The following is a 16,398-nucleotide window of genomic DNA, read 5'->3' as shown; positions in this document are numbered from 1 at the left end:
AAATTGTACTTTAGGTAATGACAATTTTGACGTACTTGTATTTATTTGAGTATTTATTTTATGTTACTTTATACTTCGACTTCACTACATTTAAGATGGCAATATTGTACTATTTCTTTTTACATTTATTTGATACATTTAGTTACTAGTTACTTTCCGATTCCGATTATTAATACAAAATATAATCAAGAAATAAATTATGACGTATGTATTATTATCGATTAAGCTACACAAAATTAAAATCAGCCCCACGTTTACCACCTGCAACATTAGATTGATACATACATTAATCCATAAATGATTCACGTTATAACTCTGTTTCCCTGGTTACGCCTGACGGTTTGACTAATACCTGGAACAATCATTCCCATCCTACAAGGTTCTTATGCAATGCAAACGTTGTTCATTAGATACGACTTGCCACCCTTAGCAACGGGAGATATTTATAGTCCGCTCAGCTCGTAGAACCCTTCAGCTCAGCTACGAGCCAAAAAAGCTAACGCTATGCTAGCAAGATCCAAAGTCAATAACATGGTGTACAGTTGGCAATCAGTAAAAATAATGACAACATCAAGACAAGCTAGCTATCAGCCATGTCATTGTCCCCAAAACAATATAACGACTTTTACGAAACAATTTGATCCGCGATGTGTAACGTTATTGTCGGTCGCAGTAGCGACCTGAACAGTGAACGGGATGTGAGATAACGTTATTTGCTGTGAAACAAAGTCAGTTCAGAGGGGCAGTATAACTTACTTCTTGCAGCTTGTGTGTTAGTGCCATCCTGTGGTGTTCAGAGGATGAGTTGGAAATAACAGATTCACATTTTCTTTTTGATTTGATGTAGCGCATTCATTTAGAACAGTAAACAGTCAGTTTCACAAGAACTCCTTTAGTACGTGTCCTACACCACTTTTTTTATGGACACCCTGCAGCCAATCACAATCGAGTATTCACCCAGACCATGGTCTAAAATGTAATGGACAATTCCGCTTCCAACCTGTAGGGGGACCGAAGCGGGAAAAGATCTCTAGTGTTGCTTTAAGGTACATGCGACGATGCAGGGTATCACATGGTCTGTCTGGTGGTGTCAATAGGCCTACCAAACGTACTTTTCGCTCCAGCTTGTTTTATGGCGTTTTTCCATTACATGGTACCTGCCCGACTCTACTCGCCTCGCCTCGACTCGACACACTGTGCGTCCGTTTTCCAATGCAGATTTTAGTACCGCCTCAGCGTGGCTGGTCGTCTTATATGCCGGCTCGACGCAAACACCAGCGCACAAGTATAAACATCAGGCCACTTGAGCTTGTTTTACAGTTCTGTGGAGGCTCCACGCAGAGCTTTCGCCGTATACTATGTAAGTGGCCTGATGTTTATATTTGTGCGCTGGTGGTGCGTCGAGCCGGCCATGTGTGTGTGTACGTAGGCTATGGCGAAAGCTCTGCCTGGAGCCTCCGCAGAACTGTAAAACAAGCAGCGCCGCAGGAAACTGCCGTGACCTAACGCGACACACACAGAACGTGGAAGATGTGTTGTTGTTGCCACAGCCAGAAGACACATTTAGTTTCAAATGAAGCTGGAGGCAGCAAAAAAAAAACACAGCTGGCTAAACTATTTAAAAATAGCGGGTTTGTTCAGGACACCCCCGTCTGTCGCTTTCACGTCACCTTTTGGTATCGGCTCAGCTCGCTTGGAACCACGACTGAGGTGGTACTAAAAAAAGTACCTGTTAGCAGGTACCAGGTACTTTTTTTCGTAATGGAAAACCAAAAAAGGCGAGTAGAGTCGAGGCGAGTCGAGCAGGTACCATGTAATGGAAAAGCGCCATTACAGTCTATGGCTCCAGCCCACACAGGATGGTTGGCTGCTGTCAGATTGATACAAAGCACCGCCATCCTTGTCAGGAAAATGAAGTTGACCCTCTGCACACTTTTTATGACATCATTTTTAATCTTTGGGTATTATGGTGTTGTAGTTTGTATACTCTTGCACAAGTTAATCCATAAAAATATGCATCTGATTTTGTCAAGTCAGAAAGTCATCAGATTAATGACTCGTGTCCACACCTTTGTGTTAAAGAGTGTTAGTTTAATAAAATAGAAATAATATCAGCTGGTCATACAAATGTCCAGATTAAAAACCCAAAAAATTAAACATAAAAAAAGCACACAAAAGATCATCTTAACCTTTTAAACACCACAATATGAGCTATTTACCCACCCAATTAAATTATCAAACATATATAAAAAAAAAAAAAGAGAAGCTAAATTGCAGTGCATCTCTCAACCTGGTATAGCTGCTCAATAGAGACTGCATAGGGGCAACTTTAGTGCGCAAGTCTGCTGTGAAAGTGCAAAAGAGATGAAGATGCTCAAATGATGTTGTGGAGGAGAGCGACGGCCAGAGCGATGAGGGTCAGCGATGAGGAGCAGACAGACACAGAAGATCCAGACATCATGAAAGACTCTGTGTGTTTGAGCATCCAGTCCTTCTCCTCATGTAGACCCTGTTTGTCCAGCTCAGGACCCACCAGCCTCCGTATTGTCTCATAGTATTTATTCAGCCAGTGAAGCTGGAGTGAGAAAAGACCACTCTCAATGAAAGTCATAAACAAGCATAACTGTATACTGCTGGCATTTGAAAAGCAGGTATCAGTTAAACAGTGGATAACACACAAATTAAATATAAATATATATAATAATACTGTATCTTCCTGGTCTAAGGAAAAATATGGTGCTCCACAGGGATAAAAAAAATAAATAAATAAATAAATTATCATTGCTATGCCGACAGCAGTGGAACAAGCATGCATTAATATTTACTGCAGTAAAAGTACCAGTACAACAATGTAAAATACTCCATTAAAAGTAAATGACCTGCATCAAAACGTAAGCAACAGTACAAAAGTACAGTACTTGAGTAACTGTACTTAGTTACTTTCCACCACTCATCTTAAGTCTGTTATTTTTTCTGTATTAACTTTCTTAATTTTTTAGCTTAAAACCTGTGTTGAGCACAGACTCTTTGGGTGATAACTACACTGAAACTTAAGTTAAAAATATGAGCTCAAGTTGTGCAGCCAAAAAACGACGAGTTTTTATTTGTATTTGAAAAGTTACTATTTTGTAAACATGTTCTTTTCTGTACAAAGATTTCAAAAATAACTATAAATTTTCTCTTAAGATGAAAAGAAACAAAACATCAAAGTTGATTTCACGCATGTTTTGATTTCTGAGCTGCAGAGAAGCTTAGAGCTGAAGTGTAAAGGGGGGATTTTAAGAGGAAACCAGCACTCGTAAAGCAGGAAAACGAAAGACTCGGTTGGTTGCTCTGTGTTATACTGAAAGGTATTTAAAACTGGAAACTGATCATATGTTTGGGGAAGTAAACTTACATTATAGCTTGTTACTGGGTATTTATTAAATGTGTTGGGTAAACACTTTTTAGTCCCTCCTTTTTTTAAAAGAAATAAATAAATTAGAGTAAAATCTCAATATACAGTTGATTATGTAGTCAAATACAATTTCTTACCTGCTCTGAGCTAAGGAGCGAGGTGTCAATCAGCTTTCTGTCATATGGAACCAGCGACACAGTGTCAAAAGTCAGGTAGTTATGACCATACTGAGGGAAAGAAAAGCACATTCATAAAGAAGTTACATTAACATCGCTTATATCATTCATTAAAAAGAGGAACTCACTGACATGATTCTAGATTATCAATTAAGCTCTGTTTTGTATCTACCTTTGTATGTACAGGTACGATAACAGCAACATCTTCAATCCGGATCCCAAAGTCATTCTCCTTGTAATATCCAGGTTCTTAAAGAAAAGCATTATCAGATTTTCTACATTCAAACATTTGAGCCATGAAATGCAAAGTTTATCACGTTTAAAATGATTATAATGGTAGTAGTGGATGTGGATTTTTTTGAGAAAAAATAACATCTCACCAATAGACGTGAACATGCCAGTTCTGAAGGGAATATTGTTGCCCTGAAAGCCCACTGGCCCTGGAAAAATATCACAATATTACATGATTAAAAAATACAGATTACACCACCACCAAAATTTTATTTCATTTTTACATTTCCATATTTAGTTGTGTCATTAAAGTTACAAACTGGGGTGTTTTACCGTACCCCGAAATTAAATAATATTTTCCTGCACGTTAGCATGACATGAATTGAGGTCTATTAAGTTTTGTCTATTCACATTTGGTATAGTGTTGTCTTGTTGTGATGTACTCCTCTTTTTCAGGAATAAATATTTCACAACAAATAATTAAAAAAATACTAAGATATTTTTTGGATGTATTTTGTGTGATTACTAGACTTTATTTTTTCTTGAAGATGTATCGAGTTGTTTTTAGGAGCTAAAATCTAGTGTGCAGACATTGTTTTCTTTTTTTTCTTTCATAAATAGACTCTCGGAAAATGCTCACACATACAGGTAGAGCTGCAACAATTATTTGATTAATCAATTAGTTGATTAATCATCAACTATTTTGATAATAAATTATTCAATATTATGTGTCATATTTCTCCCCCCCCCCCACCCTCCCTCTCTCTCTATCACCTCAGATGGCCGTCCACCAACAGCCAGGTTCTGTCCGAGGTTTCTGCCTGTTAAAAGGAAAGTTTTTCCTCGACGCTGTCGCATCAAATGCTTGCTCTTGAGGGGAATTGTTGGGTCTCTGTAAATTATAGTGAGGTCTAGACCTACTCTATCAGTAGTGTCCTGAGAGAACTTCTGTTATGATTTGACACTATAAATAAAATTGAATTGAATGGAATTACTCAAATCATTTTTAAAGAGAAAACTTTCTCTGGTCACAACTTCTCCAGTGTGAGGATCTGCCGCTTCCCTCTGTTTTATATCATCACAAACTGTATGTCTTTGTAATTTGGAGGGTCGATCAGACAAATCAAGACATTTAAAGATGTCACTTTGGGAAAATATTATGGACATTTTTCACTATTTCACTATCAGTTAATTAAGAAAATAATTGCAGATTCATCTGAAAACTATTTTTTGTTGCAGCTCTACATCAGAGAATCAGCCATCTCCCTGTGGCTTGTTCTCCTACACTGTGCAGTTTTTAGCTCCTTCTGTTTAAGTGTATTTTGGGCACATTAGAAGTGGTTGCATTGCAAAATTAAATGTGTGCTCGAACATGCAAACTGCTTGCCAGTTTATTAATTGTATCACTTCCACTTACTGTATTAGCACCTCCATGTAATGAAGTGCAATTTGATGTAAAACAACCTCTTTTAGGCATTACAAATTACATCATTGAAATCTGCCTTTGAACTCTGTTTTAGTAGGATGGATTTAGGCTGTTTTTAGTGGTAGAAAAAGATGTCACTATACTGAATACATTTTAATACTTGGGTTGCAAACTTTGAAAAATGTGTGGAAAATAAAAAGAGGGCATACACTCGTGAACTCCAAAGTAGTTTCCAACACCATGACCTGTTCCGTGGCCATAGTTCAGGCCCACCTCCCACAATGCTCGGCGACCCAGCATCTCCATGTTTACACCTGTTGATAAACAAAAGACACACAGAGAGCTTGAATCAAACATCCTGCTCTAATTAATCCATTCAAGAAATATCACAAAATGTTGGCTAGTGGAGAAACAAGGCTCTCTAGTGGTGAAACTATGAAAGGTTTAAGGGTGGAATAACTGTAAATCTCATTTTAAGCGTGTGAATGTTTTCCATTCCCACCTCTTGTCCCTGAGGGAAAGATGGTTCGAGATATCTCAATGTTTCCCATGAGCACTCGAGTGAAGGCCTCCTGCGAAACGAGATGTGTGGTTAATGACAGGTAAAGGGTATTTTAAAGGACTGTTTTCAATTATGTTTTGTAAAAGAACATTACTGTAAAGATTCTTACAGCCAAATACAAACAAGTTGCTGGCATATAAAATAATGTCAATAAAGAAAAATATACAGAAAGAGATACAGAAAAATTCCACTGATCGACTGCAGCAGTGTGGATGATTATTCATCTTTTGTGCTTTGACGGATAAAATGTAAATATCCCTTCAAACATTCACACTTTCAGTATAATATCTAAAGTATTACCTTTTGCATTGCTGTGGGGGTTCCCCAGTGAACTGTCCGAGTGATGTCAGTGGTCCCGTCTCTGATAGTAGTGAGAGACATGATGACTCATTTCAAATGCAAATTATGTGATGTGAAACTGGAGAGTCAGTGAGCAGAGTGTGTTTTTACTCACAGATACTGGCCGCCAGAGTCCACCAGGTACATCTCATCAACCGTCAACCTCCTGCTTGATTCTTCTGAAGGGCTGCAAAAAACAAACAAACAGGAAATGATAGCAGCACTGCAGATGTAAATCAACAAAGGCCAGAATCCAACCAGGGACATTGTTGCGATTATCAGTGGTGGAAAGTAACTAAGTACAGTTACTCAAGGACTGTACTTAAGTACAATTTAGACATACTTGTACTTGAGTGTTATTTTTCATATATATCCTTTCTATGCTATATTTATACTGTTTATATATATATGTTTATACTCCACTACATTTCAAAAGGACATATTGCACTTTTTACTCTACTTCACTTATATTTACTAGTTAGTTTTTACATACATAAAACTATAGGTTACTATACTAATAATCTATCAAATAGTATACAAATGACTAAAATTGGCTACAGAATAACTTATGTACTAGTAAAATACTTTACTGCTTTTTAAGTACTTTTTGCTGATAATCCTTCAGTACTTTTACTTAATACACATTTTGAATTCACGGAATTTACTTGTAATGGAGCATTTTTAGACTTTATGGTATTTTGCCATCACTTAAGTATAGCATCTGAGTACTTCCTCCACTGCTGGCGATTATATTAGCAAACTCCCAGGGCACCAGAATGCCCCCTCTCAATGCTTTTTGGCTTCCCTAAATCAGTTTAAAATGTACTGTATGCTTTAAAAAAGGTGCAGGAGTAACATAAATAACCATGTCCAAAACCACCCCTATGGTCCTTTAATAATGTTGTAAGCTAAAGGCTAAGAAGAGATAGATATGCATGTTTGATATAGGGTACATGAAAAAGAAGAAGTCAGTTAAAAGAGGGAAGAATATGAATACATCTTACCTGTAATGAGCAAGTGCAGCATTAGGTCCGCTTGCAGAGATAGTCTCAAAGCTTGGGCCTCGGCTGTCTTTCTGTTTGCTGTAATGATGTTTATAATAGCTGTGACTTAAGTGTCTTTTGAACATGACTAAGTTTGAACGTCAGTGTCTTTACTGCATCAACAACATGAACATCCTGTTCAACAAATACTGTTTCTCCATCTTGTGTGCACTCACCTGCGACACTTATTGACGTAGTCTGCAGCAGTCAGCTCTGTCTCTTTCCCCTCTGGCACAGACTTTTCCAGCCACATCAGCAACTGGATGACCGCGACTGCATCCCTCACCTACACAGAGCCAAAACGACACACTGACCAGGAGAGTCTCGGCATCAATCACAACAATGCAAAACAAACGGGCTGACAATTTACATGCCATGTTGCAAGGCTGTTCAGACATCTTTGGACAGGGTAATAAATGTATCAGGATGTGTGTTCACTGAAGTGTTCAAGCTCCAGATGAAAATGATTCATAAATGTCCCACCAGTCTGACAGTGAAGTCTGATTAATGAGTTCCTGGAATGATAATAGTCTCATGTAAATGTTTTAGAGGCTGTATTATATTTGTGCTCATGTGTGCATTTATAGGGTGGTGTGGTTGTGTATAACGTGAGTAGATGACATACGTGAGCATCCCTCAAGATTCGTTGCTCAGTGTCATCTTTCACTGCTTTAGTCGTCAACACAGGAGAGTATGAGCTGGTCATTAGTTTCTCCTACATGATGCAAAAAAAAAAAAAAACAATAACAAAGGTTAGGGTTATGCAAAAAACTATATGAGCAGACCTTTCTACTTAAAATAGCCACATGTATACCTGTTTGTGTGGATTTACTTCCAAACACTACAAAGACCAGCTGTTCTCATGAAGTACTCGTGCATATAGCTACGAAAAGTTGTGTACTGTAATGTATGTATTCCATGACTGCAGGCCATGCACTGACTGGTGCTATAAGGCAGCGCCCTCTAGTGTCCGTAGTAATCACGTCCCAGAAGTACTAGTTAAGGGGACCAGTGTTTTAACCCAAACAACAAACTTTTTTTTCTAATCCTGACTAATGTCTAAAACTTAACTAAACTTTACTGTCACGTAGGCTAAACAGTGACTGGTCGTCGTAATTTTGTGAGATATTGTTATACTGTGGATTCTACAAATTGACTATGCAGCCTGGTGATCTGCAAATAAATGCCCTTTTGTGATTTAAATTCACTTAAACCTGCATTCATTGATTTTTTTGGTCACTTGGGGGCAGCGAAACAAGCTGTAAAAACAATATTGACATAGTATCACCTTATACAGTTGTAACAGCGAATGTGTTAGCAACCACTTTACACATTCAGCAGAAAGAGAAAAGAGGAGTTTTGATGTAAAACATACTCAAAATGAGTTTTGACACATATATAGCATATAACATTTTCATTTCACTATCTTTAAGACACTAAAACACTCTTTAGAGTAGAGGTAAACTGCAGAGTCTGGTGATAAATCTTTGTGTGTTCTTCACCACAAGTGATGCCTTTCACATTAAACGGTCATTTGATTTGTGCAGCTTTGAAAACTTGGGTTTTGTCGACAACACGGATCAAAAATATCCAGCAGCCAGTAAGTGGTGACTCCCTACAGCTGCAACTGTACAGCAATACAAACAGATTATTATACTTTATGTACAAAGTACATTTCATTAAATCATAATATAACACTAACAATAAAGGGAATTATGCAGTACAGTAAATATAATGAAAAGCTATATTTGTGTACCTCTGGTGTGATGATCTCATAAAGTGCGTAGTTTGTGTACTCTGTGCCGATCCACACTTTAACCCTAGGCTGGGCCACATACTTCTTCAGATGATCTCGAACAGTGTCATAGCTCTTTAGCTGCACACAGAGGGACCCGTTACATGAGGCATTCAGGTACACCCTCAATTCATCTGTCATTCTGTCTGTGTGGAGAAAAAGCCTAGGAGATGTGGCAGAAGGAAAGATTTATATAAGAAAGACATTAAATGTCCGTATATCCTAGTATACTGTATGTGATGGGGCAGAACAAAGACATAAGAAAGGAATCCCACATGTTCACACGTTATCACTGAAAAATGGACTTACCAGATCTCATCCATTGTGAGTAGTGTGTAGGAGTAGAAGAAGGGATTGTACGGGATGTCGTTGCCGCGCAGATTGAACAGCCCTAGAAATTAAAAGTATACACCACCCCCCCTGAATGTCAGCAGCAACTCACGCACTTATTTACATAATCTGCTACATCCACCTGAGCCAAGACATGCTGTTTATATCTAATGTTTGTATCAGAAGGACGTGACTCCTTCTGTGTCCCTGTCATTAAAAACAGACTCGCTAATTCTGAAAAAGTCAGGAAAGGTCTAATGCTCAGTATATAATAATAATAATATAATAAAGAAAGATGCTTTTTAATTGTACTGTTCTTTTACAAAGTGCTGAACTGAATGTCCAGTGAGCATTCAGCAAATCAAATGAGTAATGAGAAAAACATGATTACTGTTGATAATAATGGATTATAAATAAAAAAAGTCATGCTCATATCCGTCTTTTTGCCTTTTTAAACATCTTCTTACGTGATAAGAGTATTGTCCATTTAAAAAAAAAAAAAAAATCTGTAGTCTAATCTGTAGTGTTTTGTCATTTTATATTGTGGTTGAACTGCCTGTCAGTCTGATTACTGTATTCTTATCACAATCTTTCAGACTGCAATTCCTCAGAAACCTTAAAGCTGTAGTTGTAATTGTGCTCTGTTTGTCTCCTGTCATTTTATTTTGATGCAAACTGCATTTCCAGAGCTTGCCTGAGGCGTAAGCAAAACTAAGCAGATATTGAGAGCCCTGCAGCCACTAGGTGTCCTACAAATAGGAAAGAAAATAAACCATTTGGGAGTACTTTTCAGCCATTTTTAAATATTTTGTGCATTGTACTGTAAAACTGTATCCTGTTTTAATATTATCCATCTTATTATTTTATTTTCAAACCATTTTTAGTCTTTTTTTCATGTAACATGGTTCAGGTTCTGGTAATAATTTAAGCATATTTAAGTGTATTCAGCTGTGGTTCAATAATTATTTTTCTAAATCAGAAACACAATTTATGGAAAGCTTCAGAGTTACTTACAGGCTGTTTCATCCAGTGCTGACAGCAGAAGAGCTGTTGGTTCGTATGGATTGTCTCTTATCTGATCCCGTATTTGCATCACTTTCTTCTGCCAGGGCCTTTCTGCAAACACACACATTTTAATTTTATTAACATCCACATGACAATTAACACTTGATGCTCATGTGCGCCAGACGTTGAGATTTATAATGTATGTTCACCAAAATTCTTATTGAACTTGAATAAATAGTTTTTTAAGGCCATTACGGGACAGCACTGACATATTATCTTATAAAGTTGATGAGTTGAACTTCAAAGCTGTCATGGTTGTATGTTTCTGTTGTAGGTTTCTGTTCCCTGTTTTATTTTGGTAGTCTGGTTTTCTGTCTTGCCTTGTCTAAATTACTTCCTGTCTTGTGTTTTCCCGCCTGTCTGATGGTTCTGCCCCGCCCTGATGTGTTTTACCTGTTGTATCACCTGTCCCTTGTTTGCTCGTTACCTCTTGTATTTAGTCTCTGTGTGTCCCTTGTCTGTTGTCAGATCATTATTTCTGTTTTGGATTTCTGTGTGATAGTCAACCCGTTTTTGTCTGAGTGTGGCTGTTTCCTGTGTCTCCTGTTTTTGACTGCTACTTCTTTTTGGATTTCATTGCCTGCTGTTTTCAGGAAACCTTTTGTTTGGATATTTTTGTATTGGAAATTAAATTATCAAACTACCCCTCTGTTTTCCGTCTCTGCATTTGGGTCCGCATTCTCTGAAACCTTGACAAAAACAAACAGTGCTTTATACTGCTACAGTATTTACACATCAAGCAGACACAGAGCAACATCAGGCTGCCATTGCAAATAAGAACCTGTTCTTAATGGCTTTGAAAAAGTACAGGTGAAATAAAAAAATATTAAAAAAAACATTATCACTCATTTAGAGTCCTGTTTGTGTGCAGTATTGCCTCTCATTTTAGCTGTTTTGGTCTCCACAAACTTTTGAGGGAAATATTTGGCTATTAAGCTATTAAATGTTCCACTATGTGCATCAGCTAGTCACTAAATGTATCTGTTTGGTGCTGGGGTGGTAGAGTACAGTAGGTTTATTCTAAGGGAGTTTGTCACTAAGAGCAACTTACACATTACACAGAGTCATTAAACCAATTGTTCATATAAAAATATTGATTAGTGCCGCTCCAAGGATGTGGGTAGTAGTGCCTTCTGTAAATATGATGCTTCCCACTAAGTGCAGACACACATCTGTGATTTTCCAGTAATTTTTCTTTGCCTTTGTCTCTCTTTGTCTTCTTCTTGTCTGCAAATTGCTCATCACTTTTATACGCCACCCAGACTGACAAATATAAGAGAAAGCTTTTATATCCAAACTATGAGACAGCATTTATATATATATATATATATATATATATATATATATATACACACACACACACACACAGACACACACACACACACACACACACACACACACAGACACACACACACACACACACACACACACACACAGACACACACACACACACACACACACACACACACACACACACACACACACACACACACACAAACTCAGACCATCAGGTTTATGATGCTCTCCATTTGTTCCATTTGTCTACTGTCTGATCATAAAGGCTAATAAGGCCCATGGGCGTCCAGACAACTTCCTTTTCTGGAGGCTTTATCATTCACTCAAAGTTTGTATTTGATCTGTCAGCCAGCCATAAAATGAACATGAACAGGCTGTTTATGGCTGTGTTTGTGGAGCTGCTTATTGCTTTCCATCCAGTTTGCAGGTATGTATCAGCACATAGATAAAGAGCACCACACAGGCAGACCAGCTGTTTGTGTGTACAGCACAGACAATAACTCACGTATGACTCTGTCGGGCAGGCGGGTGAGATTGTGAGATGAGATGGGTTCCCTGTCCTTCCACACTTGGTCGACCAGGTTAACAGGGACGGACTTGAGGCTGCGATTGCTCGACTCTAGATTGATTCTGTAGTCCTCGTGTGTTTCTAATGGAGGAAATTGCAGATGATTACACACTGAGCCAAATCAATCACAAGTAAACAGTTGGCGTGGCGTCTGAATGGCTCCAGTGATAATTTTCCATCTACTTGGGAGAGCATTTTATTGATGTTAACCTGGACTGACAGGAGGGATGGAGAATAGAGACTCACTGAGGGAGAAGAGGAAGGGATCAAAGCCGATCTCGTCGCCTGACGGGACCTCAGAGATCAGCCACTCTGCTATACTGCTGATGGACACTGGGGAACATCACACATGACAGATTCAAGTTATTTTTGACTTTAGAGGATGTGACAGAATAAATCCATACATCCATACACACAATTAGATGTGTATTCAACTGAATTAGCAGAAATTGCTTTGCAACAAAATGTGGATTAGAAGATTAAACAATATGTCAATATGTAAAAACTGATTACACATTATAGTTTCTATCAATCTCATTATTCATTATTATTTATGCTGTTTTAGGGAAATAACAGACATGTAAAGATATGAATGATTACATTTACAAGCAGTTAAAGGTCATTTTCTGGTCCATATTCTGTTAGAAGATGCTATTAATGAGTACCCATGTTGCACAAAAAATATATTTAAAAAAATCCAAAACACAATGTTGTTTAATTGTAAAGGCTAAAGCTGTGTGCACTGCAACCTAAAGTATAAAGGCTGCTGTTATTCTATACTTTTTTTTTATGGCCAAAAAATCAGGTGAATGTAAGGAAAGATCTAAACGATGCGTTAGTCCGTCTCTCAAAAGTTTTACTTCGGTATCTCTCTGTGATTCTCAGCCTTAAGCACATATGTTCCCACTGAAGAGATACATCTTTAAAAACTGGTCAAATGAAGAAACACATTCAACAATTTAACAACAAACACATGTACACATTCTTGACTGACAATAGGTGCCAATACAAGTCATAAATTGTGACTTGCCCTACAACAAAAGCTGCTCTGTATTATAAATGAGTATTATAAAACAGCATCATATGTTCAGTGTTAAAAGTAAAACCATGCAGTGACTTTTAGTTTGTAAGTGAGCTATTTTTATCATGTAAATCCTTTGATAATAGTTGCAGCATTTGTCAGGATATATTTAGACCAGATCATCAAATATTTGATTGGAATCTATGACTACTGCGTTGTCACAACAGGTTCTGTAATCACAATACGATCCGCCCCCCCCACCCCACCATCTTTTTCCAGCTCCCAGTTGCAGTCCATCTGTCTCTCAGCTTGAACCCAGTAGCGGCTGTCTGTCCACAAGGCGGCCTTGGTCTGAGTCACTACGGCAGTGCCTGAGGAGACGCAGGACAGCAGCTGTGTTATGGGGAGGGCAGCGTTGACAGTGAATTACAAACGACTATATATGTCACAGCTGACTTAGAACAATGTATGATGGGTCATCTTACAATCTTAAAAAATGCAGGCGTGTGAGGAGAAGAAACACGGAGGAGATGGCAACCTGGTGATGTGTGGTGGATATATAATCAGGGCTTACATTATCATTCCACTGTTGTAACCTCACATGAGATAAATACACTTAAGTAGCAGCAGCTGAATCTAAAATGTGTGTATTCTTAATAGAGGCCCAGAAAATTTGACTTTTCTTTATGGAGTCTGGTGTAAACAGCACTTTACTGAAATGTCAACTGACTTCTTATCCTTTCATGCGTGCAACAGCTGAGCACAGAAATATGTATGATCATTACCTGTGTTCTCCATTATCGTGGGGACAGATATCTCATGATTAAATGGTGAAGTTACGCAGATGAATGACAAGGTGCAAAGATGAAGTGAGCAAGTGAAAGCGATGACACTAAATGAAAGAGGAGATGGCTGTATGGTGAGGATGTGGGATGAAAGAAGAGGAGCTGCATGACTGTGGCGTTCAGACGTGGGGAATTGAGTCATGGGGAGGAGGAGGATGAAGAAGAAGAGGAGGAGGAGGCAGAGAAGACAAGAATCAGAAAGGGATTGTACCTGCGGAGCCTGTAAAGCCGGTCATGAAGGCCATCCTGGCATCACGTGGTGCGATATACTCACTCTGGCAGAGAAACAGAGGTTAGTACTGTATCTCACACATGCACGCACGCAAGCACAAATACATTTTCACACACACACATAGTTAAATCCCAGAGTAATTCATTTTGAAAGACAGCAGATGTACCAGGTGAGCATCAGTGCCAGGGATAATGTAGGCAGAGATATTCAGGAGAAGCATTTGCTCCTGTAACTTCTTCAGCTGGAGAGTGGTATCTACTGCTGTGCTGGGGAGGTACTGTAACACACACACACACACACACACACACACACACACACACACACACACACACACACACACACACACACACACACACACACACACACACACACAAAGAGAGATAGAGAGAGAAACAGGGAGTGAGAAAAGGCTCTGATTTGATTAAAAACCTGCACAACTGCTGATTCATCTCTTTCTGTATCTCCCTGTAATCATTAACTGTAGTGCATGTGCAGTAATCATTAACTGTAACTGTATAAAACTCTGGCAACATGTGTCATGATGGGAAAATGCTGTGTGACTACTTTGAAGTAAATTTTAGGACATCATTTCTGTCAAATAAATGTTGCATATTACAATCATGATGCTTCTTTTCACTTACTGGTGGGGACAGAGAGCAGTTCCTCTCAGTTTGCTCGTATGCAACAACACCAATAGTGTTTCCTGAAATGAGAAGTGCACATTGAAAAAAGACCTTGGAGAGTGACACAAAGTAGTGACCGAGCTGAGCTGTGTAAGCACATTTTTAGATCAGTGTAAAGTGCTGCTCTTTCTTTTGGTGACTTATCGTGTTGAATCTTTTAAGACACGGTGATTGTCAGAGCGATCTGTGGAATCAATGCAACTTAAAAGCTCAGGACTTATAAGCACAAAATAAAAACTCAAAGTCAAATTAAAGGACAATGGACAAGCTCAAACCAGGCAGCTGTGCAAAAAATTAAGATGATATCAATCACATTTACCACATGTCCAAAAAGAATAATGCAAAAAAAGCAAGAGAGTGTAGTTCAATCATGTCCATGTTCACAGATGATTTGTTGAATATAGAAAAGGGAAGCGTATTAGACAGAGCTGTTTTCCTTTTCTAAAATAGCATTTTATGCAAAGCAGTCCTGATGAGCAAAACAACAGGCACAAAAAGAGCAGATGGCAATTTCAAATTCTTCAAATGCACCATTTGCAAGCTTTTTTAAATACATGCCATCAAAACTGGTTGCATATGATCTGTTTTCACATTTTATACCCCGTGCCAGCTTCTGTTATAATCATATACAAATGGAAATATTGATCATCACAGTACACCAGCTCAACAAAAGTCTTCACACAAAGATCAGAGACACTCAGACAAATCAGTGACAATAAAGAAGGAACTTTTTACCTGTTAGTGCTGCCACAAACAGAGCCAACAACAACCAGCCACAGGAAGGCATCTTGGCACTACGAGCCCGTCAAGAACAGATCCACAGACAGAGTGGCTACAAAGCAGGTGCTCCGATGTTCATGCAGCGTATGTGAGAAAGTGTGTGTGGGTGTCTGGCAAGAAATTGTGTGTGGGTATCTGCTAGTAAGTGTATGACTGTCCTCTCTCTGTCTTCCTATCTCTCTTCTCCTCCTCCTGCTCCTCCTCCTCTGACACTATTTCCTCTTTTGATCAAATAAAAACACACTTGTGCTGTTTTCATCTTAATTATTTGCACCAATAAGATGTGACAGATGCTAATAATGGATTCGAAAAAATGACCAAGGCTGGTTTACATGCAGTGCAGAAGTGATTGTGTGTGACTGGAGAGTATTTGTGAAGTATTCATTTGCAAAAACAGACATCTCCGTTTTATTTATTTTCCTAAATCATGCTTTTGTTGTGCACGCCAGGAATAACAACCAAACTGGTTAGTTTTTGGTCTAGTCATTTTAAAAATAGCTTTTAAATGTTTTGGGCTAATTAATGCATGTTCAAGTATCTGTGTTTGCAGATTCACATATTAAGCAAGTCCTTGTAATCCTGCATTGATTTCCATAGAAAACCTATTTT

At 38.4% G+C, this 16,398-nt stretch overlaps 1 protein-coding gene across 1 annotated transcript; it reads right to left on the bottom strand.

Annotated features, from left to right (window-relative positions):
• Positions 1-112: 112 nt before the first annotated feature.
• Positions 113-15,956, bottom strand: xpnpep2 (X-prolyl aminopeptidase (aminopeptidase P) 2, membrane-bound). The gene is made up of 21 exons (XM_078260303.1): positions 15,745-15,956; positions 14,968-15,029; positions 14,493-14,603; positions 14,306-14,369; positions 13,516-13,620; positions 12,475-12,561; positions 12,166-12,309; positions 10,314-10,415; positions 9,279-9,360; positions 8,931-9,132; positions 7,800-7,889; positions 7,351-7,460; positions 7,136-7,213; positions 6,247-6,318; positions 6,093-6,153; positions 5,733-5,802; positions 5,440-5,544; positions 3,954-4,013; positions 3,746-3,822; positions 3,535-3,624; positions 113-2,575 (listed from the first exon to the last, which is right to left on the bottom strand). The coding sequence occupies exons 1-21, from the start codon at positions 15,794-15,796 to the stop codon at positions 2,375-2,377; spliced, it is 2,025 nt and encodes a 674-aa protein (XP_078116429.1). The 5' UTR covers positions 15,797-15,956; the 3' UTR covers positions 113-2,374.
• Between the last annotated feature and the right edge of the window lie 442 nt (positions 15,957-16,398).

This window comes from Sander vitreus, chromosome 10 (genome assembly GCF_031162955.1).
Source record: "Sander vitreus isolate 19-12246 chromosome 10, sanVit1, whole genome shotgun sequence".
Classification (NCBI taxonomy): domain Eukaryota; kingdom Metazoa; phylum Chordata; class Actinopteri; order Perciformes; family Percidae; genus Sander; species Sander vitreus.
The sequence above is the reverse complement of the archived record's forward strand: the minus strand, read 5'-3'. Positions and strand labels throughout refer to the sequence as shown.